At 35.3% G+C, this 26,449-nt stretch overlaps 1 protein-coding gene across 2 annotated transcripts in view; it reads left to right on the forward strand.

Moving 5' to 3' along the window:
* Nucleotides 1-26,449, forward strand: part of NCKAP1 (NCK associated protein 1) — a 113,216-nt gene that overhangs the window by 18,072 nt on the left and 68,695 nt on the right. For both annotated transcript variants that reach the window (XM_073218584.1, XM_073218585.1), the window contains 6 exons: nucleotides 13,365-13,457; nucleotides 13,650-13,706; nucleotides 14,429-14,571; nucleotides 14,655-14,745; nucleotides 17,388-17,525; nucleotides 18,244-18,292. In XM_073218584.1, the coding sequence (XP_073074685.1) occupies nucleotides 13,365-13,457; nucleotides 13,650-13,706; nucleotides 14,429-14,571; nucleotides 14,655-14,745; nucleotides 17,388-17,525; nucleotides 18,244-18,292 (571 nt within the window). The remainder of the gene's footprint in view (nucleotides 1-13,364; nucleotides 13,458-13,649; nucleotides 13,707-14,428; nucleotides 14,572-14,654; nucleotides 14,746-17,387; nucleotides 17,526-18,243; nucleotides 18,293-26,449) is intronic.

Genomic DNA, 26,449 nt, shown 5'->3' on the forward strand with positions numbered 1-26,449 from the left:
CTTTTTATATTCATTTACCAACTTTAGACAATGTCTGTTAATTTTTTGCAACAAAATTTGAGGATTTAGCTCATTAAATTTCCTACCCCTTTCTTAGCCTTTCCCTTCTTCCTTATGTTGGAGTTTTTTTGTTAATATATTTGAATGTCTGGTTACTTCCTTTTTAAACTTTAAATAATACAGTTCTCTATTTTTACACCCTTACCCTTGGTCATTTGTACTCTTATGTTGTCAAATTATTATTGCTTTCTTTTGGTTCTGTAATCATAAATCAGTCTGAGATTGAATTATATGTTGACTCTTAAAAATGAAAAATGTTAAAGACCTGATTGCTTGGTTTGTGTTGCTTCACTCCATTGTCACACTTTGGACTTTATAAGTTTGTTTATTTATATTTGTATATACATAAAGTATTAAAGTGAAGTAGATCATTTCTTCCAGAATTATTTTACAATTATATTTGTAGGTATATCATTACTTTCTGAAATTACAGTTATGTACCTTTATAGAATTCTTAAATTTATCTAATCAGATAATCACACCATTTTTGTATAAACCCTCCTTGTTTTTTTTCTGAAGCCCACTATTCTATAACTCTGTGTCTTCCAACTCCCCTCTGGGCAGTTTGCATAAGCCTGTTGCATAGCATTCATCCTGAGACCATCTCTCTCTCTGTTGTCCTAAGTGTAATGGTTTTCAACTGGGCTTTCACACTGAGTGTTTATAGAGTTTGGAAATAACCTGAAATTGCTTATAGAGTTTGTGTATGAATGTATTTTTCAGTTTTTGTCTTTCTCAAGGGTAGTTCCTATGATCCCAGATGTTTAAATAATATATATTATAATTAATAATAATAAATAATAATGTTTATAATAACATCATCTTGTGAATCACTATATATTCTAATCATACTAAACTACAATCATAACCTCTTCAGCTCAAGGATGCCTCGTGTCTTCCTGGAAATGAGACTTCCAATGAACATTAAACTGGGGTTTCGTAGCATAGTCCACAAAGATGCATTCCCAGCATTTGCAGTCATCTTTCCATTTTCTTCAAATTTCTACTGTTATATCTTACCTTTAGTGATAGTTTTCAGCTATCCTTCAAACATTTGTTTAGACAGCCCTTTGGCTGCAATGGTGATTATGATGCCCTTCATAATAGCAAAGGATGTTACCAATATCTAATCACCTGTTGATCCTTAATTTGTGTTTTCTTGGTCATTCTTTGAAGAGTCCTTTAGTCACTTTTAATCTGGTACCCTTTAGCATGGTATCTCATTATTATTTTTCATGGCAGGTCTAGTCTTAACCTTTTGCCAGATCAAGATTATTTGCCAAGGTCTAAAATAAAAGACAACAAAAGAAACTACAGTGGAGTAAATAACAAATGTTGTAAAATACTTTCCTTTGTTTTTCTTCTTAGCAGCCATCTTGGCTAAAAATATTTTAAATGTGTATACCAATGGACTTTGGCCAAGAAACATATAGAACAGTATGCTGGATTAGTCCTCACTGTCTAGTGTAGGATAGAATATGGGACACGAGGAAGTATATTTCATTGCTTTATTTTTGAGGAGTATTTTCTTTTGGAAGAGTATGTGTACACTTGCATGTCACAAATGGCCATGCTTTTCCTTGCCTCTGTACCTTTTTTTATACTGTATTTACTATCCAGAACAATCCTTCCCTCCCATATTTTATGAGACTTCTACTTGTCTTTCAGGTCTTATCCTGAGAAGCTTTCTTCAGCCCTTTCAAATTAAGTGCTGCATGCATGTGTTTCCATATTCCCCTCCAGTTATCATTCATTTATTTATTTACAACATTTATTGAGTGCCTTCTATGAGCTAAATCCTGTTCTGGGCGAGGGGATTCAGCAGTGAATAAACAATTCAAGTCACTGCTCTTGTAAAGTTTTCATTCTTCTGGACAGAGATAAACCAAAAAAAGAATAGGAACATAGTACCAGGTAGAGATGAGTTCTAAGAGGACAAACAAAGAAGGGTAAATGAATAATTGTGATAGTGGGGGGATGCTAATTTACTTAAGGTGACCAAGGAAGACCTTATTCTGAGGAGAAAACATTAGGGAAGAGATTTGAAGATAGGAGGGAAATTGTGAGTTGAGGGAGGAGCTGTCTGTGCTGAGGGAGCATCAGCTGCAAAGGCAAGGTGGGAGCATGCCTGGCATGTTCAGGGGACAGGAGGTAGGCCATTAAGAGTAGAACAAAGTGATTGGGGGTTGGGAAGAGAGAGTGGTAGGAGATGAGAACAGTGATGATTGTAAGGGGTAGGCATATCACATAGGGCTTTTTAGGGCAGAGTAAGGACTGGCTGATCACCCTGAGTGTGTTGAGATGTCTTTATAGGGAGTAGCAGGGGAATGAAGTGATATACCTATGATCATTATGGCTTCTGAGTTAAAAATAGTCTGCAAGGGAAACTAGGAAATTTGCAGTCATTGAGATGAGCACTAATAGTACCTTGGATGGGCTGGTAGAGGTGAGAAATGTTCAGATCTGAGCACATATTTTGAGAGTCTACAGTATTTGCTGATGCATTGGTTGTGGGGTGAGACAATGAAAAATAAAGCCCCAAGGTTTTTGGTTTGAACAGATAATCAAGATTTACTGGGGTGAGGATGCAAGAGGAACAGGTTTGGGGTGGGATATAAAAGGAATAATATTCAACAGCTCAATATTTGATGCATTAAGTTTGAGAGACCTACTTAAAAATCTGAGTGGAGATGTTGAGTAGTTAATTGTATGTATGTCTAGAATTCAGGCTAGCATTAAGCTGAGAATCAAGTTGAAGAGGAACTATTGGATATTGTAAGAGAGAGGAGGAGTGGAATAATAATTGAGAAGAGTGGGAGAGTGAATTGACAACAAAAATGGAGTAATGTTACTACTCAGTTATGGTTAATGATCATGAATTCAGGTTGAGATTGAGTGAGCATGGGTATATGCTTTCTTCCATTGTGGGCTTTTTCAAGTAGTTATGATAGAGAGAGGGACAAGGGAGTAATGATGGACCATTTAATTTTAAGATGGATAAAAAAAGAAACAGGCCACAGTAGAGTGAGTGACAGTAAAAAGATGGCAGGGTGAGTAGATAGGAGGTCCCTCTGGGTTCAAAGAATTGATGAGGGAATAGTGTCTTGAGAGTATTAGAGTTGTTAAGTGGGAATTTTTCTCCTGTCTCCAAATCTCCAAAGAATAGCAGATGTCCAGAAAGGCCAGATGGAAGCTAAGACGGCTTAAGTATAAACTTTATTCTTGTTTACAGGTCTGCATTTTGAGGAAATTTAACAAAAGCCATCACACTCTCAATATGTAATCATGTGGCAAAAATAATCCCTGGGTGCCTGCCCTCTCAGTTCTAGGCCCTCCTCTAACTTCCCCCATCTACCTCATCATCCTTTGAAGCTCTGATCTTTCTTATGGTCTTTTTCATACTTTGTGTGTGTGTGTATTTTAAACCTCTTTCATGTTATTACCAGTTGGTGAGAGAGGCTTTGTCTTGAAGGGCATGTGGGAAATTAAGTATTGTAGTTTTTTGTCATCTTAGAACCTGGCACCTAGAAGTTAGTTGTGGTGTAACCAGGTTCTAAAACTGGATATTTACCTTAAAAAAAGTGAGTTATGTGAATATCTACATGTACATTCCTTGCTAGACTGCTCACTTGAGGGTTAGGGTTATAGTTTTACTCCCAGCTCCTTGTACAGTGCCTGATGATATAATAGGTTATATGTTTGTTGACTAATGAATAATGTATTACTAGAGTAACTCCTCACTTACCTACAGGTCACTTTTCATATCACTGCCTCTGAACCACATTTGAAAACTAGAAAGGAAGCAATTTCACTCTTAGGAATCTTCACAAGAAAATGAAAATACCTGTTCATATAAAGATATGTTTATAATATCTTTATTCATTGTTCATCATAATCCTTAATAGCTTAAACCAGCAAACAGTTCAAATTCCCATCAACTGATGAATAGTGATATATCCATTTAATGGAATTCTGTTCAGCAATTAAAAAAAACAAAATACCGATAAATGTTACAGCATGGATGAACTTCCAAAAACGTTAGGCTAGTGAAAGAAGCCAGATGGAAACAGCTACATACTGTGTAATTCCATTTTATAGAAAATGTCTAGAAAAAGAAAATTTATTGAGATAGAAAGCAGATCTGTAGTTGCTTAGGGCTGGGGTTAAGAGTCGATTAACTGTATAGGCCCAAGGGAACTGTTGGTGATGATTGAAATGTTCTAAAACTGGATTGGGTTGGTGGTTGCACAACTCTAAATATACTAAAATTATGTAAGTGTTCACTTACAATGGATGAATTTTATGGTATGCAAACTGTACCTCCATAAAGCTGTAAAAAGCAATTTTGAGCAACCAGAAATGGTTATTTTAGAAAAACTGAGGTTTATTCAGAAATAAACTGTTTAGTTCTCATTATGCCCAAGTTTGTCGAGTTTACTTAGGCAAAATTGAAATGGCTGTTTCTAACCTATTGTACATTAAAAGGTACTAATCAGGAGCAAAAGATAGTTGGCAGGAAGATAAACAAAATCTTTAGAAAGTAAGAGAAATAGCCCCCAATAACTGCTTTAATGTTGGCCAATTACCTTGCATGTGTTAGTAGCACCTCAGGCCATCTTGACATAAATAGTCATTATAATTATCCATTACCATGATGGCAATTAGAAGTTTATTTTTATTTTTATTTATTTCTGTGTATCCAGGTTATGAAAGCAAGGTAGTTATATGTTAGATCCTTTTTAAATTAATAAAACTGAGTGTAAAATGACTGGCTTCATTTATATATCCATTTATAATGGAAAATGATGCCATTGTATGTGTAAATTGTGTTAGCTTTAACACAGTGTGATATATTTTATACAAATGTTATACTTCACTAACCATGCAACATATAATTAGTGATTTTCTAGTACTGATGATAAAGTTAGTTTCCTCACTTTGTGTTTTGATTGTCTTATGACAGAAATCTTAAACTTCCAGGATTTTTTCTGATGCAAGTTAATGCACTCAGGTGGTGAAATAAAGATGGTTTAATTTGTATTACTGATGTTTATATTAATCTTTGTTTCAGTTACATGGTGCTACATAACAGATCATCCTATATCTTAGTGGGCTGAAAATAACAGCTTAATACTTACCATTCATTCTGTGGGTTGACTGGGCAGTTCCTCTGCTGTTCTCACTAGCATTAGGTCACGGCCACATTCTGCTGGTGGGTTGGCTAGCGGGGTGGGCCCAGCTGGGATAGAAAAAGATCCTGAACCTCTCTTTCCATGTGATATGGTATCGCAGGCTTCTTCCTACATGGCACTTTAGGGTAGTGTTGCAAAAGAAGCAAAATCTGAAGCTGTAAGGCCTAAGTTAAGACTGTCACTTTTGCTGCTTTCTATTGCTCAAAGCACATAACAAGGCCAGATAGAGAAAGGAAGGATGGGAAAACAACGCAACTCTTGATGGGAGGACAATAAAATCCTATTGCAAGGAGGCATGGCTACAATCTTTTTTTTTTCCCCATTCTGTTCTTAAAAATGTAAAACCCTTCTGTTCTTTGCTTTTTAGAATTCAACAGGTGGTGACTAGCAATATAAACTTGGGAAAGATCACTTTGATTTATAAAATGAAGTTGAATTAGAGGAGTTCTTAGAAGCTTCAATATGTGATATTGATGAGGCTACAATTAAATAGTATTTTCTTAAAAGAAAACAGCTCTAGCTTTGCTTGTCCCTATGCTACTTTTTTGTCATTGTATAGCAACTTGATTGTTGAAATGTGCTGAAGAGGCATTTCAAGCTTTGGAATCTGATTCTCTTCTAGTGCGTTTGTATCTGGAAAATGAGGATAAAAATATGTCTGGATGGGGAAGATGAAAAAAGTTCTGGAAATAGATGGGGGTTATGGTTGTACAACAATGTGGGTACATTTTTAAGTGTAAATGCACACTTAAAATGGTTAAAATGATAGGTTTTATGTTATGTGTATTTAGCACAATAAAAAATGTACCTTGAAAAGTAGTTACAAGGATTAAATTTAGTAAGAAATCTTAAATAATCTGTACTGCTTATTTACTAGGCTACTGTTAGGATAACTTCCCCTAAAATTTATTTGCTACCCTTTGCTCAGAAAAGTGCACTTATGAAATACAGCTGACTCCCAATAGAAACATTTTACACATGATAAAAAGAAAGTCCTACAAACTCCTGTGAACCTTTTTAAAGATAAGTAGTATTTGAGTTAATTTGGATTTTTAGGTAATCTGAGGTGATTTGTTGATAATTTGATATTAAAGTCATTCTCTTCAGATAGTTCTCATTTCCTTCTCTTATGCTTTTCTATCTTGGAAGGACAAAATGAAATATTTTGCCCAACTAAGGGAATTCATTCAAGAAATTTGAATACCATTGTATCTGTGTTAGGATACAGAAACTCTTTTGAGGTATGAATTAATATACCTGGTATTGGATTCATTTATAATCAGCAGTGTAGTTGAAAAATTGACTTATTTTGATTTATTTTGAGATTGATTTATTTTGAGAAACTTGAGCATCATTTATTCATTTGTTCATTTATAATGTATCTACTGTGTACCAGTATTCTAGATATTGGAACTACAGCAGAAAATAACACAAACTTCCTTGCGCTCATGGGATTTAAATGCAAGTTGGGATGTTAGACAAAAAAAATAGCTACAGTGAATAAATGGTTTTATTTGGAGATGAGTGGTAGGGAGAAATAGCAGGGTACAGAGTTAGAGTAGCGAGGGTGAAACTATTTTAGATGAGAGCGCTCAACAATGGCTTCTCTAAAGAGATGTGAAATGAGGAGTGAGCTATGCAAAGTGGCAAAGAGCTTCCCAGCATAAGAAAAAGCAAGTGCAAGGGCTCTGAGGTGGAACCAAGCTTGGTGAATTTGATGGACATAGTAGGAAGGCCCAGTATGACAGCTAGTGAGTTGCCCTAGAGGAGCATGAAAAGGAGATGAGGTCTTAGAGATTGGCAGGGGTCCTATTTAGATTTTGTTCTGAGGCACTGGTGGGGACTTTGTATTTTATCCTAAATGTGAGAGAAAATCACTGGATTTAAAAAAATATTTTATTTTGAATAAATATGAGACTTAAAATTAGCAAAAAATAGTACAGAGTTGCCATTATACTATTTCATCCAGTGTTAATAACACATCTTTCCTAACCATCATTGGAAATTGTCTTTTCAGAGTAGTATGATGCTCTTCTGCTGCTGCTGAAGAGAGAGGAGCAGAAGTAGAGAAGAGTTAGGAGGCTCCTGTAGTAGTCTAGGTGGGAGCTGATGACTAGGGTTGTAGCTGGACAGTTCCTTAAAAGAAGTTTACCCAAATAGCCTTTCAGAATGCTTATTTTAAAAAGCCTGGTTCAGAAAGTATTAAGAAATTGTACAAAGGTTTCCCTGAAACTAAACTTCTGTATTAGGTTGTTTTTTAAAAGGAGCAAAGTATGGGCATAATAAAGATCAAGAGAAATGATTTATTATGAGTAAGTAGTTTCGATCATGAAAGAAGGCAATAATTGAGATGGGTGGAATAAAGAACTGTAGCCACCTTCCGTTGCACTGATCATCAGTGAGTTAGCTCTCTTAGACATTTGTTCCTTATTGTAATTTGCTAATACTTTTTCTTTGAATGAAAACCAGTAAACACTAAATTTCAGTCAATTTTTTTTTAGATTTTTAAAAATTTGGTATCATTAATACACAATTACATGAGCAACGTCGTGGTTGCTAGTTTCCCCCCATTATCAACTCCCCAACACATACCCCATTAGAGTCACTGTCCATCAGCGTAGTAAGATGCTATATAGTCACCACTTGTCTTCTCTGTGCTATACTTCCTTCCCCGTACCCCCCGCCCCCATATATCATGTGTGCTAATCATAATACTCCTTAATTCCCTTATCCCTCCCTTCCCACGCATCATCTCCAGTCCCTTTCCCCTTGGTAACTGTTAGTCTATTCTTGGGTTCTGTGTGTCTGCTGCTGTTTTGTTCTTCTGTTTTTTTCTTTGTTCTTATGCTCTACTGAAGAGTGAAATCATTTGGTACTTGTCTTTCTCTGCCTGGCTTATGTCACTGAGCATAATACCCTCTAGCTCCATCCATGTTGTTGCAAATGGCAGAATTTGTTTTCTTCTTATGGCTGAATAATATTCCACTGTGTATATATACCACATCTTTATCCATTCATCTACTGATGGACTGTTTAGTTGCTTCCATTTCTTGGCTATTGCAGTGCTGCAATAAACATGGTTGCATATATCTTTTTGAAACTGGGATCCTACATACTTGGGGTAAATTCCTAGGAGTGGAATTCCTGGGTCAAATGGTATTTCTATTTTGAGTTTTTTGAGGAACCTCCATAACTGCTTTCCACAATGGTGAAACTAATTTACATTCCTACCAGCAGTGTAAGATGGTTCCCCTTTCTCCACATCCTCGCCAACATTTGTTGTTGTTTGTCTTTTGGATGTTGGCCATCCTAACTGGTGTGAGGTGATATCTCATTGTGGTTTTAATTTGCATTTCTCTGATGATTAGTGATGTGGAGCATCTTTTCATGTGCCTGTTGGCCATCTGAATTTGTTCTTTGGAGAAGTGTCTGTTCAGATCCTCTGCCCATTTTTTAATTGGCTTACTTGCTTTTTGTTTGTTGAGGTGCATAAGCTCTTTGTGTATTTTGGATGTCAACCCTTTATTGGATATGTCATTTATGAATATATTCTCCCGTACTGTAGGCTGCCTTTTTGTTCTATTGATGGTGTCCTTTGCTATACAGAAACTTTTTACTTTGATACAGTCCCACTTGCATCAAAGAACTTGAAGTTGGGAAGCATGATCCCCCTGCTTTATTCTTCCTTCTCAGGATTGCTTTGGCTCTTCGGGGTCTTTTGTGATTCCATAGGAATTTTACAACTACTTGTTCCAGTTCTTTGAAGAATGCTGTTGGTATTTTGATCGGGATTGCATTGAATCTGTAGATTGCTTTAGGCAGGTTGGCCATTTTGACAATATTAATTATGAGCATGGGATGAATTTCCATTTAATAGTGTCCTCTTTAATTTCTTTTAAGAGTGTCTTGTAGTTTTCAAGGTATAGGCCTTTCACTTCCTTGGTTAGGTTCCAGTCAATTTTTTAGATACTTATTTTTGTGTGGAAAATGATTCTTAATTATACAAAGATTACTAAGATTTTTCAGTGCAAAGATATAATCTTATTTTGCATTATTTTGCATGGCTAAATGTCCTGTTTACTTTCAATTTTTACACATTTACTTGGATGTTAAGAATAATGATCCATAATTAGAGATTTTAATGAAAGCATTGTTAAAAATATTTTGCTTATATATATAGTTAATCTATGTATCCATGATACGGTTTTAAAAATTAGTGAATAGAATCAATTGTTCTCAAAATTGTACATTTCTAATGTTTATTCTGTAACATCAAATAATTTATTGCTGATCTATGTTCTTAAATCATTTCCTGCTTTTTGTTTAGTATAAAATGAGGAGATGACAAAGAGAGAAAACCTTATTCTGGATGTTGAACCTAAAATTGAATACTTTTGGTCATATCTACTTTCCTTCACTTTAAGAACAAAAATGTCACATTTTTTGGAAATTGAAGCCTAAGAGCTGTGGACACTTGGGTTCTTTGTGTTGCACTTGGATTTTTTCATGCAGAAGCTTCATGGAATTTATTTTCATTAATTAGGGAACATAATTGTAACTATCTCATTGAGATATTGAGAGGATTATGAGATACTTGTAGAATATTTGGAATAACAGCTGGCAAAGAGTGCAAGAGTGCATGCTCTATATCAACTCTTATTAGAAATACTATGACTAGTATTGAAATTATTTAAAATACTGTTATTTTTGTTTAATTTGAACAAGTGGTCTGTGAATCTCCTTTGTTACTCACCAAATGAGAAACTTCTGAGTGCCAGGCACATTGTTAGATGTTCTCATGCATGTTATCTTGTCTAACTGTCTACATCAGCTCCCATTTTGATGTTGAGGGTATTAGGTTCTGAAAAGTCATTTAGTCATGGTCGCACAATAAGGGATAAACTTTATAGCATCAACTGAAACAGATTATCTGCCACTGACATAAAAACGTCATTTAAATTTGTCCTAATCAGTCATCTGATGTTTATACTAGATACTTCTTTATGTTCATAGTTGTATGATAAGGGCTGTAAAGATTAAAAAATTGAGTTTGATACCTTGTCTAAGAGTATTGGGGATAGCTATGATACAAAGAAGAATATGATACTATTAGAAATAGCATATATATAGAGGAGGGAGATGTTCTTTGCATTCAGGGAAGTTGAATCAGGGATAATTTCTTGAAAATGGGATTAACATTTAAACTGAGTGATTTAGAAGTAGTAGGGTTTGGACATACATGAGTGGTGGAATTTGGACATCTCAATAGAGGAAAAACAGTAAAGAAAACATGTGTTTAGAAAATAGTGAATAGATTTTGACTTCTGTATAGTGTGTGAAAGAGTACAGGGGAAATTTAGATTGGAAAAGTAATTTACAGCCAAATTGTGTAAGGCCTTGAAAACTTCACTATTTTGAATTCAGACATCCATTAGCTCAGTAAATTTTTTTTAGCCATTGTGGAGGCTTCTTAAATATGGTATGTGAGGAAATAAAGTTGAAAATAAAAGTCATTATTATGACTCTACTGTCACCTGTTATATTTCAAAACTCAAATTTAAAGTATTGAAAAGCAGGAAAAAGGACCAAGAATCATAAATGTTTAATGTTGAACAAGGTTGAGGTAGTATAATCTGAGAAAACAATCATTTTTAAATAAATATTTATCTGCTTGATGTGAGTGGTGATGATAAAAAAATGTGCATATAAACAGATTTTATTGAAAAGGGAGTGGGCATGTAGAATGGTAGAAAGAACACTGTTAGGACTAAGGAAATGAAAATTCCAATCCTAGCCCTATCCTTATATAGTTATATAACTTTGGGAAGGTTCTTTTAAGTTCTGTAGGTTCTTTTTAATATGTAAAATGAAGGTTTATGTAAAAGATCGCTAAGGTCCATAATGAGATGGTTTCTGTGTCATTTTTTTGTCCAAACTAGGATACTGAAATTGAAAAGAGGCACTATTAATAATTAAGCCCAGTAGCAACTGAATATATACTCTTTACTTCTTTTCCTATTATTATGACTCTGTCACCTGTTATATTTCAAAACTCAAATTTAAAGTATTTAAAAGCAGGAAAGAGGACTAAGATACAGTCATAAATGTTTAATGTTGAACAAGGTTGAGATAATATGATCTGAGGAAACAGTCATTTTAAAATAAATATTTATCTGCTTGATATGAGTGGTGATGATAAAAAAATGTGCATATAAGCAGAATTATTTTATAACATATTGTTCAAAATAAAGTCAGCTACTTTCATAGATAAAGCTAGAAATAGTTATATATCACTGTAAGTATATACCTTAATTTGTCTGGCATTTGAGGAAGTAATGAGTACTTCATTTATGCATATTTTCCAAACAGTCATTTTTTTTTTTTTGAGAGGGCATCTCTCATATTTATTGATCAAATGGTTGTTAACAACAATAAAATTCAGTATAGGGGGGTCAACGCTCAATGTACAATCATTAATCCATCTCAAGCCTAATTCTCGTCAGTCTCCAATCTTCTGAAGCATAACGAACAAGTTCTTACATGGTGAACGAATTCTTACATAGTGAATAAATTCTTACATGGTGAACAGTACAAGGGCAGTCATCACAGAAACTTTCGGTTTTGATCATGCAATATGACCTATAAACAATCAGGTCAAATATGAATATTTGTTTGATTTTTGTACTTGATTTATATGTTGATCCCACATTTCTCCTATTATTATTATTATTTTTATTTTTAATAAAATGCTGAAGTGGTAGGTAGATGCAAGATAAAGGTAGAAAACATAGTTTGGTACTCCAAACAGTCATTTTTTAAATGTCTTCAGGGACTGCAGTACTTAGGGCAGTTTATCCTAAATAGTTTTCCCTCAATAGCTGGGTCTACCAGACTGCTATGCTTGCTGTTTTATAGTCTTCAATAGTTTTTTTTTTTATTATCCCTTGATGTCATACTCACTGCCATAAATTTTCTGGCTTTTAATAATGGTTCAGTACAATTATACATAACTGTATTATACATTTATAATGTATAATTATATATACTTTATATCCCTAACCGTCCTTTATAAGTAAGAACTGCATGAGAGCCTCAAAATTGTGTAGACTTTGATAGTAAGTTTGATATTTTGAACCACTTTCTCATTTTCTAGTTTTCTCATGTTCTAGATAACTAATTCTTCTTGGACTTTAATGTGCATTCAGGTCAACTGGGAATCTTGTTAAAAGGCAGATTTTGATTCAGTACGTCTGAGGTGGGCCTGAGATTCTGCTTTTCTAACAAGCTCCTAGATGATGTGAAAGTTCCTATTCTGTAGACTACACTCAAAGTATCAAGATTCTAGAGACTTACTGGAATTCTGGCAGTCTTATGATGTAGGGCATTAAATGTGGCTGGATTCTTTTAGAAATTATATTAACAGTTGTTTTAAAAAGAAAACATGGGACTTTTATAAATTCAATAATAAGTTGATTTAGATAATATTTATCTTTTGTATTCTCATTGCCCTCTTCCATATGTTTACCAGTGTCTTAACTCTACTTTTGCTACTTTCTCATTTATTTTTTGTTGTGGTTTTTGCTTTTGTTTAGTGTGTTATTGTGTTTTGTGATCTGGTCAGGGAACCGTTACTGTATTTTATGTTTGTATCTACATTTTATTTTGCATGCGTAACGTGGCTTTGCCTGGATGTTCTTTTTGGTAAGTTCCAAACTTATAAAGCACATTGTTTTTGTAGTGTAAGTTATAATGTTTTTCACCTTCTTTTCTCCCACTGCTAGTAATGTGATCATGCTCATCAATTGTTTTAATTTTTTTAAAGAGTTCATTTGAAAATTATTTTTTTCCTAACATTTCCTATTTTCCTTAATAGTAGTGCAGTTGGTACTAATCTGCTTTGATTCGTTTTATAGCCTCACACTGTCAGTTGCTGACCACTGTTAGCAGTTGCTGTCTCAAGTATTTTGGTTTTTTTAAAAAAGCCTTAGTCATCTAGAAATATTGTTCTAAAAGCTTGTGCTTCCATATAGCAATCATAAAAGAAGATAGTTTGTAGTAAAATTAAATATTTGTGTTCTCAATGAGCAATTCATTTTAATTTTGTTTTTACAGCAACAGCTTGCACAACTTCAGAAAGAAAAATCTGAGATTCTGAAAAATTTGGCATTATACTACTTCACATTTGTAGATGTTATGGAATTTAAGGTGTGTTGTATTTTAATACAAAAATATAACTTTTCAAGGTAGATTGATATTAATTGTATAGATTGCTTTGTAACTTATAGATAATAAAATTAGAATTATTCTAGAACTAAAATTTAAAATACATTTTATTTGTGTTTTCTGAATTTAGTATATTTATATAGGTAAAAAATTAAAAGAAGATTTTATTTTCAGGACCATGTTTGTGAATTGCTGAATACTATTGATGTTTGCCAAGTCTTCTTTGATATTGTAAGTATTATTTTCAGAAAAGAATTCCAATTCTTCTCTTCCTAGTAGAACTAAGGGAACTGAACTTTTTTTTAAGAGAAAACTTATAAGACTAGTGTATAAAATTTTAGCACTGCTTATTTGGCTTGTTTTGTAGCTAGTTTTTTTTAAGGTAAGGAATTCTAGCATTCTCTATTTTTACTTGTTTGATTACCACTAAATATAGTAAACATTGCATATATTGTTAATTTCAGTGTTTTATTTTAGTAGGCCCAATTTTAAAGTTAAGTAAATAGTAATTTTTCTTTGTAGAAGGCAAATTTGATAGACTTCCTTAGTAAGACAATTGCTAGGTGCAAGAAGTTAAAGTGAAAAATGTCTCCATTGACTTCATGACGAGCCTTTTTATTTACATATTTAATATTCCTTGTTCTTGCTTACCGAGATTGGCTCTAGTGTTTCTTTTTATTCTGGCTTTGGTTACCCTTGTAAACAGTTACCAATTTAAAATAGGGTGATTCTCTATTTCATCCATAAAATTGTGTCACAAACATAGTTGTTATCTGTAACTCCCAAATATTTGGCATATTTTTGGTGAAAGGAATTAGAATTTCAGAAATAAAGATAAAATAAATAACTGTAGAAATTACTAGCTTTGAGTAGTTGCCATGAAGTTGTGTGTGTGTATGTGTGTTGAAAAGTTTGCAGAATAGAAGGAATTAAACTTGGTTTTTTTTTTCTAGACTGTAAACTTTGATTTAACAAAAAACTACTTAGATTTGATCATAACCTATACAACACTAATGATCCTGCTGTCTCGAATTGAAGAAAGGAAGGCAATCATTGGATTATACAACTATGCGCATGAAATGACCCACGGAGCAAGGTATACATACATTTTAAAACAGTTTGTGAAATTTTCAATTTGATGGCTTATAACTCAGTGAAATTTGGTATGTCTGTTTTAAGTGACCGAGAATACCCACGTCTTGGTCAGATGATCGTGGATTATGAAAACCCTTTAAAGAAGATGATGGAAGAATTTGTACCCCATAGCAAGGTAAGAGCTGGTTTTTAGACATGTTTTAATAAGTATAGGGGGTAGTATAAAGATGAACTTCTTTCAGGAAAATAATTATAATGAGGTGTGAATAATAGTTGTTCATGGTTTTATCTAATTGTAAACAAAGAACTAATCAGTTAGGTTCCAAATAGTACACAGAAAGCTAGAGATATATTGATCCATTATAGTTTTAGCTTCAGTATAGGGTGTAGAGGTAGTGAAGTTTAGTATTTGAGAATGTCTACTTTCATACGAGACTTCTTGAGTGCAATACCAACTCTGCCAGTTACTAACTGTGTAATATTGGGCAAGTAAGTTAACCAACTTCACTATACCTCAGTTTTGATATCTATAAAAATGGATTAATAGTAGTACCTATCTCATATGGTTGTTACAAGGATTAAATGAGCTGTTTCATAAAAAGTATTTAGATACATAGTATTTGATACATTTTAGTTACATTTAATATAGGCTCTTACAAAAAATTGTGTGAGTTTTATGGAAATAATTTGAAGCATATTTTTTACAATATATAAAAAGATAGTTCTTAATGAAATAATTTTGGTTCTAAGGGATCTTGCCGTTATGACTTGTCTGCAATAGGACTGATTCAAGCCATAGTTTCTAAGCACATCAAGGAAGTTTGTAGGGATCTCATACAGCCTCAGTATTTATAGATAAGGAAATCGAAGCATGGAGAAGTGACATGACAAGGTGAGCATTTGGCAACAATAGTGGCAAAATCAGAGCTAAAACTCAGGATACAAGAACTGTGGTTCTTTGTACACTTTGATGACAGACTTTTTAATAGTAACTATTTTATATGAGTCTGTGGGGTTTTTTTTTATAATAGTAACTATTTTATTTGAGTCTGTGGGGGCTAACATGAATTTTTTGTCAATTGTCTTACTCCCATGAACATTCTGAGGATGGGTTTTCCAGTTTAACTTCTTTAGATGCTGATTATACCCACAAATTTATATAGGTTTAATGTCTTAGAGTTAGTTGAATCATTAGTTTGAAGAACCTGGTGGATGATAACCAGTTTTGAAGTAAAAAATCATCATTATAGATGGAAGTATAAGGATTCCTCAGAGTGCTGAGCGTATCACACTTATCTGTCTCTGATTTTGGTAGTGTTGTGTTCTTACCTAGGAGTGTCTCCCTATTCCTGTTTTCTTTCTGGATCTATTACTTACTTTTTGCCAGTCAGATATGGCCTTGTGTTTATTTAGCCACTTCAGATTTGGTTCTTTACCCACTTAGGTGATTAAAATTTCCTTAAAGGATGTGGGATCTCTTTTTAAGTTCTCCATAGTTATTAGCATGCACTAGACTATTAAGTTCTTTTTTTTTTATTAAGGTATCATTGATATACATTCTTATGAAGGTTTCACAAGAAAAACAATCTGGTTACTACATTCACTCTTATTATCAATCCCCCCCATACCCCATTGCAGTCACTGTCCATCAGTGTAGTAAGATGTCACAGAGTCCCTACTTATCTTCTCTGTGCTACACTGTCTCCCCCATGATGCCACACATACCATGTGCACCAATCATGATACCCCATAATCCCCTTCTCCCTCCCCCACCCCTCTCCTACCCCTCCCCTTTGGTAACCACTAGTCCCTCCTTGGAGTCTGTGAGTCTTCTGTTTTGTTCCTTCAGTTTTGCTTCATTGTTATACTCCACAAATGAGGGAAATCATTTGGTATTTGTCTTTCTCTGCCTGACTTATTTCACTGAGTGTGACTATTTATAATTTCTTGAGGAGAGTTATCCATTTGGATTAGACCAGTTATATCCCATCTTGATTTTTACCCTGTTCTGTGGTATCTCACAGTTTTGATAGAAAGGCAGCCAGGTATTTGCTAGGATTTGTTAAAATTAATTTAATTCTGAAACATACTCAGAATCACTGGTAGAATGTAATAAAAACATAGATTCTTGGGTTCTGCTCCTAGAGGTTCTGGTTCACTAAGTTTCAGATACAGCCCTGGAATCTCTATTCTGAACAAACAACTCTGGCAGTTTATGTGCAGCTGGATGGAAGAATCACTGTACAGAATTTTTAGGAAGCAGGATGAATATCAAACAACAGATAAAAACAAGCAAAGAGTAGATGAGGTGAAACATTAAATACCTTGATGATAAAGCTGTAATTAATAGACTAAATGGCAAATAGAAGTAATTAAGAGAATACAGTGAATTATTTTTATAAGGCATTCTTTGGAGAACCAGGAAACATGCTGAACTCTGTTAATTTAGTAATATAACCCTACTAGCTTTTTCTTTCACTGAGAGCCATCAGAGTAGAAAATGATACAGAGAAGGATGACACTAGACTCTCCACCCCTTTTGAAATAAAGATCCCAAGCCAAACATTTTAACTTTTAAGAAAGTAACGTGATTTCCTGAGCTAAGTTCCTTTCCAGCTTTATGAAATAATAAAAAAAAAAGATCTAGAAGTGGGTAGCCAGGACCCACCTCAGTTGTTATATGGAGCATAGTTGTAAATAGGTTCTTTGTCTTAGGATGGTACAGTTAGAAACGCACAACAGTTTGTAGCTTGAATTTAATTGAAAAAGAAAAAAAACGTTTTATTCCTCAACTTTCTTTTCTCCTGTTTTAATTAGTCTCTTTCAGATGCACTAATTTCTCTTCAGATGGTGTATCCTCGAAGGAATCTGTCAGCTGACCAGTGGAGAAATGCCCAATTACTGAGTCTCATCAGTGCACCCAGTACAATGCTCAATCCTGCACAGTCTGACACTGTATGGGTCCATATTTCCCTTTTTGAATAAAAATAATAAAGTTGATTTTTACAAAAACATAGCAGTTAAGCAATGCTCTTAGAGTTTTTCTTCTAATTAGTATTAACCTATCAGTAAAGCATTACAAAATGCTCAGTAGTTAAGTATTATTTAGGTTTTTTTATTCTTAGATTCTGATGTTAACTAAATACCATTAGTTGTAAGAGTACTTTCTTTTAAGTTTAAGTGTTTGTTTTGTTCTATTGTAGAAAATTTGAAAGATGCAGAAAATTACAGGGAAACAAAAATCATCCAGATCTTATTTAACTACATAAAATTGTTATTCTATTTTTCCTCAATCTTTTCTCTGTGTATATTAATATAGATGGTATGCATATGGAGAACATACACAAATGTAATTACCGATTTGGGTGAGATAGCATCTGTGTACATAAATCTTTTTTTAACTTGGTTAAAATACTGTCCTTTGGAATATGCAAACTGAGTAGATTTGGGAAATTTGGAATTTTTCACTTAGAATATTGAAAACAATTTAGCAATAGTATTTTTTGAAGAGAAGTTTCAGGGTCGTGTAAATGTGAAGGGGCACAACTCTCATTGCGTGGTATTTGAGCTAAAAATTGAAATAGAATTTTCAGGTGAAAGACAAGGAAAGTGACTAAATATGGATTTTTAAAAAATATCTTTGAACCATAAATTTATGTTTTGTCTTTTTAAGATGCCTTGTGAATACCTCTCTTTGGATGCAATGGAAAAGTGGATTATATGTAAGTAAAATTGGTTGGGTTTGTGATTATTCTTCAGGTTTTAAGTTTTAGAGAAAAATGACAGGTAACATGTATTACGTCTATGTCAAGCACTGTGCTGAGCCTTCTATGTGCAGTTAGTTCATTCATTTCTCATACTAACTCTGTCAGTGTAGGTAGTGTGTCTTAAGATAAGGAATCTAAAACTTAGTCTACACAGCTAGTCAGTGACAAAGAATCCAGGCTAACTCCAAAGCTCATCATCTGCATAGAATTTCCTCTTAACATAGCTGTCAAAACTAAATTGTTTTTGTTTTTAATGACTTTTTTTAAGTATTGCATTTATTCAATTAAGATTTTTTATTTTAATTTACTACATATAATAAATGACTCATATGCATGGGGGGTAAAATTATTAATTTCTGCTCCTAAGAAGTTCACAAACTGTAGGGAAAATAGAAACACACAGACATAATACTGAATGAGAACCACTGTAATATAATTCCTTCTGGAACCCCCAGGTCCTGACTGAGGGGAATAATTTTGACCAATTTGTTTTTTAGTTCTTACAGTTCTTGTTTCTTGATTTATTGACCTTGAGGTAGGATTTGTTGACTTTCCAGCAAGTAGATTATTAGGTTTTTACTCATAAAATCACTGTCAAATTTTTTTAAAAGTTTCTAAATACTTTCTGCTTAATCCCATTATGCACATGAACTTTTAGTGACACTGGTATTAGTATGAATGAGGAAGAATTTACCACATACTCCTTGCCCTTAGTTACTTCTGTTAATTATATTTTTTACATTGATCAAATTTGTGATATTTGTTTTTTTCTGTAATGCTAGTTAAGAGTTTAATGCTTTGATGGCTGATTTAAAAAACACAGCTTTCAGAGAATTGATTTTGCTCAAACATGTAGTGATGTTTGTATTCTATGTTTATGGATGTATGGCTATACAACTGGGGTGATTAGTAAAGCTAGTTGTCATGGGTGACCTCTCTAGAATTACGTAGCACTATTTTCCCCTAGTCTTTACTTTAAAGTGGGAATGCTGATTTCAGGGATTTGTATAATAGGCAGGGAGGTAGGTCAGAAGGCAGGCTATCCCAGTGGAGAGTGTGTGGACATGGGAAAGCAGACAAATTTGGAATAACCACAGTTGTCAAAGTGAGGAAGTTTTGTTTACTCTGTTTTGTTGCTTTCATGTATTTGACTCTTGAGTAGTGTTAATGATAGAGAGGTTGAGTGACCTCAAACTCCACACTAATCTTTTTTTTTGATATCATTAATCTACAATTACATGAGGAACATTATGTTTACTAGACTACCCCCTTCACCAAGTCCCCCCAACAAACCCCATTACAGTCACTGTGCATCAGTGTAGTAAGATGCTGTAGAATCACTACTTGTCTTCTCTGTGTTGCACAGCCCTCCCCATGCCTCCGCCCACATTATACATGCTTATCTTAATGGCCCCTTTCTTCCCCCCCAAGCCCCCGTTATCCCTCCCCCCCACCCATGCTCCCCAGTCCCTTTCCCTTTGGTAACTGTTAGTCCATTCTTGGGTTCTGTGATTTGGCTGCTCTTTTGTTCCTTCAGTTTTTTCTTTGTTCTTATACTCCACATATGAGTGAAATCATTTGGTACTTGTCTTTCTCCGCCTTGCTTATTTCACTGAGCATAATACCCTCTAGCTCCATCCATGTTGTTGCAAATGGTAGGATTTGTTTTCTTCTTATGGCTGAATAATATTCCATTGTGTATATGTACCACATCTTCTTTATCCATTCATCTACTGATGGACACTTAGGTTGCTTCCATTTCTTGGCTATTGTAAATAGTGCTGCGATAAACATAGGGGTGCATCTGTCTTTTTCAAACTGGGCTGCTGTATTCTTAGGGTAAATTCCTAGAAGTGGAATTCCTGGGTCAAATGATATTTCTATTTTGAGCTTTTTGAGGAACCTCCGTACTGCTTTCCACAATGGTTGAACTAATTTACATTCCCACCAGCAGTGTAGGAGGGTTCCCCTTTCTCCGCAACATCGCCAACATTTGTTGTTTGTCTTCTGGATGGTGGCGGTTCTTGCTGGTGTGAGGTGATATCTCATTGTGCTTTTAACTTGCATTTCTCTGACGACTAGCGATGTGGAGCATCTTCTCATGTGTCTGTTGGCCATCTGAAATTCTTCTTTGGAGAACTGTCTGTTCAGTTCCTCTGCCCATTTTTTAATTGGATTATTTGATTTTTGTTTGTTGAGGTGCATGAGATCTTTATATATTTTGCATGTCAAGCCTTTATCAGATCTGTCATTTATGAATATATTCTTCCATACTGTAGGATGCCTTTCTGTTCAATTGATGGTGTCCTTTGCTGTACAGAAGCTTTTTAGATTGACATAGTGCCCTTTGTTCATTTTTGCTTTTGTTTCCCTTGCCCGGGGAGGTATGTTCATGAAGAAGTCACTCATGTTTATGCCCAAGAGATTTTTGCCTATGTTTTTTTCTAAGAATTTTATGGTTTCATGACTTACATTCAGGTCTTTGATCTATTTCGAATTTATTTTTGTATATGGGTTTAGACAATAATCCAGTTTCATTCTCTTACATGTAGTTGTCCAGTTTTGCCAACATCAACTGTTAAAGAGGCTTTCATTTCCCCATTGTATGTCCTTGGCTACTTTATCATATATTAATTGACCATATATGTTTGGGTTAATGTCTGGAGTCTCTATTCTGTTCCACTGGTCTGTGGCTCTGTTCTTGTGCCAGTACCACATTGTCTTGATTACTGTGGCTTTGTAGTAGAGCTTGAAGTTGGTGAGTGAGATCCCCCCCATTTTATTCTTCCTTCTCAGGATTGCTTTGGCTATTCGGGATCCTTGGTGCTTCCATATGAATTTTAGAACTATTTGTTCCAGTTCATTGAAGAATGCTATTGGTAATTTGATAGGGATTGCATTGAATGTGTAGATTGTTTTGGGCAGGATGGCCATTTTGATGATATTAATTCTTCCTAGCCAAGAGCATGGGATAAGTTTCCATTTGTTAGTGTCCTCTTTAATTTCTCTTATGAGTGTCTTGTAGTTTTCAGGGTATAGGTCTTTCACTTCCTTGGTTATGTTTCTTCCTAGGTATTTTGTTCTTTTTGATGCAATTGTGAATGGAATTGTTTTCCTGATTTCTCTTTCTGTTAGTTCATTGTTAGTGTATAGAAAAGCCACAGATTTCTGTGTATTAATTTTGTATCCTGCAACTTTGCTGAATTCTGTTATTCTAGTAGTTTCAGAGTGGAGTCAGTAGGGTTTTTTATGTACAATATCATGTCATCTGCAAATAGTGACAGTATAACTTCTTCTTTACCAATCTGGATTCCTTGTATTTCTTTCTTTTGTCTAACTGCCGTGGCTAGGACCTCCCGTACTATGTTGAGTAACAGTGGAGAGCGTGGGCATCCCTGTCTTGTTCCTGATCTTAGAGGAAAAGCTTTCAGCTCCCTGCTCAGTATGATGTTGGCTGTGGGTTTATCATATATGGGCTTTATTATGTTGAGGTACTTGCCCTCTATATCCATTTTGTTGAGAGTTTTTATCATGAATGGATGTTGAATTTTGTTGAATGCTTTTTCAGTGTCTATGGAGATGATCGTGTGGTTTTTGTTCTTTTTGGTTATGTGGTAGCTGATGTTAATGGATTTTCAAATGTTGTACCATTGTTGCATCCCTGAGATGAATCCCACTTGGTCATGGTGTATGATCCTCTTGATGTATTTTTGAATTTGGTTTGGTACTATTTTATTGAGTATTTTTGCATCTATGCTTATCAGGGATATTGGTCTGTAATTTTCTTTTTTGGTGGGGTCTTTGCCTGGTTTTGGTATTAGGGTGATGTTGGCTTCATAGAATGAGTTTGGGAGTATTCCCTCCTCTTCTATTTTTTGGAAAACTTTAAGGAGAATGGGTATTATGTCTGATAAAATTCTGTGGTAAATCCATCTGGCCCAGGGGTTTTGTTCTTGGGTAGTTTTTTGATTACCAATTCAATTTTGTTGCCAGTAATTGGTCTGCTTAGATTTTGCGTTTCTTCCTTGGTCAGTCTTGGAAGGTTGTATTTTTCTAGGAAGTTGTCCATTTCTTCTAGGTTTTCCAGCTTGTTAGCATCTAGGTTTTCATGGTATTCTCTAATAATTCTTTGTATTTCTGTGGGGTCCGTCGTGAGTTTTCCTTTCTTGTTTCTGATTCTGTTGATGTGTGTTGATTCTCTTTTTCTCTTAATAAGTCTGGCTAGAGGCTTATCTATTTTGTTTATTTTCTCAGAGAACCAGCTCTTGGTTTCATTGATTTTTTCTATTGTTTTACTCTTCTCAATTTTATTTATTTCTTCTCTGATCTTTATTATGTCCCTCCTTCTGCTGACTTTAGCCTCATTTGTTCTTCTTTGTCCAAGTTCAGTAATTATGACTTTAGATTATTAATTTGAATTGTTCTTCCTTCTTTAAATATGCCTGGATTGCTATATACTTTCTTCTTAGAACTGCTTTTGCTGCTTCCCACAGAAATTGGGGCTTAGTGTTGTTGTTGTCATTTGTCTCCATATATTGCTTGATCTCTGTTTTAATTTGGTCATTGATCCATGATTATTTAGGAGCATGTTGTTAAGCCTCCATGTGTTTGTGAACCTTTTTGCTTTCTTTGTACAATTTATTTCTTGTTTTATCCTTTTGTGGTCCAAGAAGTTGGTTGGTAGAATTTCAGTCTCTTTGAATTTACTGAGGCTGTTTTTGTGGCCTAGTATGTGGTCTATTCTGGAAAACGTTCCTTTTGCACGTGAGAAGAATGTGTATCCTGCTGCTTTTGTATGTAGAGTTCTATAGATGTCTATTAGGTCCATCTGTCCTAGTGTGTTGCTCAGTGCCTCTGTGTCCTTACTTATTTTCTGTCTGGTTGATCTGTCCTTTGGAGTGAATGGTGTGTTGAAGTCTCCTAAAATGAATACATTGCACTCTGTTTCCTCCTTTAATTCTGTTCGTATTTGTGTCACTTATGTTGATGCTCCTGTATTGGGTGCATAGATATTTATAATGGTTATATCCTCTTGTGGGACTGACCCCTTTATCATTATGTAATGTCCTTCTTTATCTTTTGTGACTTTCTTTGTTTTGAAATCTATTTTGTCTGATACTAGTACTACAACACCTGCTTTTTTCTCCCTGTTATTTGCATGAAATATCTTTTTCCATCCCTTGACTTTTAGTCTGTGCATGTCTTTGGGTTTGAGGTGCGTCTCTTCTAAGCAGCATATAGATGGGTCTTGCTTTTTTATCCATTCTATTCCTCTGTGTCTTTTGATTGGTACATTCAGTCCATTTACATTTAGGGTGATTATTGAAAGATATGTACTTATTGCCATTGCATGCTTGGTTTCGTGGTTACCACTGGTTCAAGGGTAGCTTCTTTACTATCTTACTGTCTAACTTAACTTACTTATTGAGCTTTTATAAACACAGTCTGATGATTATTTCTCTCCCTTCTTATTCCTCTTCCTCCATTCTTTATATGTTAGGTGTTTTATTTTATGCTCTTTTATGTTTCCTTTGACTGCTTTTGTGAGTAGTTGCTTTTATTTTTTGCATTTAGTTATTATTTGGTTGTTCTGCTTTCTTTGTTGTGATTTTATTTTTTCTGGTGACATCTATTTAGCCTTAGGAGTGCTCCCATCTAGAGCAGTCCTTCTAAAATACCCTTTTGAGGTGGTTTGTGGGAGGCAAATTCCCTTAATTTTTATGTCTGAGAATTGTTTAATCCCTCCTTCATATTTAAATGATAATCGTGCTGGATACAGTATCCTTGGTTTAAGGCCCTTCTGTTTCGTTGCATTAAATATATCATGCCATTCTCTTCTGGCCTGTAAGGTTTCTCTTGAGATGTCTTGAGATGTCTGATGAAAGCCTGATGGGTTTTCCTTTGTAGGTGACCTTTTCTCTTTCTCTTGCTGCCTTTAATACTCTGTCCTTGTCCTTGATCTTTGCCATTTTAATTATTATGTGTCTTGGCGTTGTCCTCTTTGAGTCCTGTCTGCTGGGAGTTCTGTGGGCTTCTGTCGTCTGACAGTTTGGGGAAGTTTTCAGCAATTATTTCTTCAAATACATTTTCTATTTCTTTTTCTCTCTTCTTCTTCTGGTACCCCTATAATGCGGATATTGTTTCTTTTGGATTGGTCACACGGTTCTCTTAATATTGTTTCATTCCTGAGATCCTTTTTGTCTCTTTCTGCCTCAGCTTCTCTGTGTTCCTGTTCTCTGATTTCTGTTCCATTAACAGCCTCTTGCACCTCATCCAGTCTGCTCTTAAGTCCTTCCAGAGATTGTTCTATTTCTGTGTTCTCCCTCCCACATTTATCTGTTAGCTCTTGCATATTTCTCTGCAAGTCCGTCAGCATGGTTATGACCTTTACTTTGAATTCTTTTTCAGGCAGATTGGTTAAATCTATCTCCCCAGGCTCCTTCTCAGGGTTTGTCTGGGTTATTCTTGTCTGGATGAAATTCTTCTGCCTTTTCATGGTGATAGAGGTAGTTGTGGGCAGTTGGCACATGTGTCAGGTGGGAGAACAGAGTCCCTTCCTGCTTGATGGTCGCCTTCCTCTCCTGCGAGAATGGCAACCCCCTAGCGGCTTGTGCCAGGCAAGTGCCTGCCGATGGGGCCTCTTAAGTCTGGCCCGCACAGCTGTGGAAGACGCTCTGGGCAATTGCTGTGGACATGGCCACTCTTAGGCTGCTCCCCTGCTATGGAGGGGCCACACCAGAGGGGGAATGGATGGGAGGCTGTTTATCACCGTGAGGGGCCTCAGAGCTGATCTGCCTCCCAAAGGTTTAGGGCGCCCGGAGTTCCCTGGGATTCCCAGCTGCTGAGCTGAGTGTGCTGGGATGCTTCCATCCAGCTGTGAGGCCCCTGTCCCTTTAAAACTTTCAAAAAGCACTTGCTTTTCTTTTGTTCCAGGGGCACCAGCTGCAGGTACTACTCCGCAGGTTTTATTGTTCCGTTCCCCTAGTATTCAGTACACCATGCACTGTGTGTCTGCGCTTCCGGTGCAGGTGACATGGGCTTGGTATTTAGCAGTCCTGTGCTCCCTCTGCCTCCCCGCTCTGACTCCTTTTCTCCCGCTGGGGAGTTGGGGTGGGTGGGCTCTCAGGTCCCGTCAGGCTGCGGCTTGTATATTATCCCCTTCTTGAGTCACTGAGTTCTTGCAGATATAGATGTAGCCTGGCTGTTGTACTGTATCTTCTGGTCTCTCTTTTAGGAATAGTTGTATTTGTTATATTTTCAAAAATACATATGCTTTTCGGAGGAGAATTCCGCTGCCCTACTCATCCCACCATCTTGGCTCCTCCCCTCCACAGTAATCTTTTTGACCCCAATATCCACACTAGGAATTTTCTGTAGGAAGATATTCTACTTTCCTTAGCTCTTTAGTTCAAAGTGTGGTCCCTGGACCAGCAGCATCAACTAGGAATTCTTAGATATGCAAAATCTTGATCTCCTTCCTAGTCTTACTGAATCAGCAACTCTGTGGATGGATCCTAGCAATCTGTGAGTTAATAAGCCTTCTCAGTGATTATGATGCCAATTGAAGTTTGAGGATCACCGTCTAATGAAAGCCTACAGCCAAGAGTTACTGAGGGTCTGGAGTGTTGAGGATCCAGCTATTTGGAATGCGAGTATAACATAACTTACCGGGATGTGCTTTTCATGGTCTATTCTTGCTGTACTGATTGGGCTCAGAGGACTTCTCGGAAAAGATCTCTTTTCATCTCTGGAGTTTTGAATTATGAATTCCTATCTCGAAATTGATAGTGCAGTTTTATCTATTTTCTGTGTTTAAAGATTTTCTCCATTTGTTTTCTATCTTGTTCTTCAACATTTTTAAGACTTAAAAAAAATTAAAAACATTTCTCTCTGTTCTTTCATTGAACTGTGGTAGAAAAAGAGGCTAATATGTGGTTTGATTGATTAACCAAACTCTTATCCTGGACAGTCTATTTTAAATTTATGTTTTTTTAACCTCTAATAAACAAATGAATATAGTTCATTTATAAAATAACCCATATCTTAAAAAAATGAAATGCATAGTAACCCATAATGTAACACCTTATTCAGCCTTTTATTATCAGCAGCAGA

Source organism: Manis javanica, chromosome 12, assembly GCF_040802235.1.
Source record: "Manis javanica isolate MJ-LG chromosome 12, MJ_LKY, whole genome shotgun sequence".
NCBI lineage: Eukaryota > Metazoa > Chordata > Mammalia > Pholidota > Manidae > Manis > Manis javanica.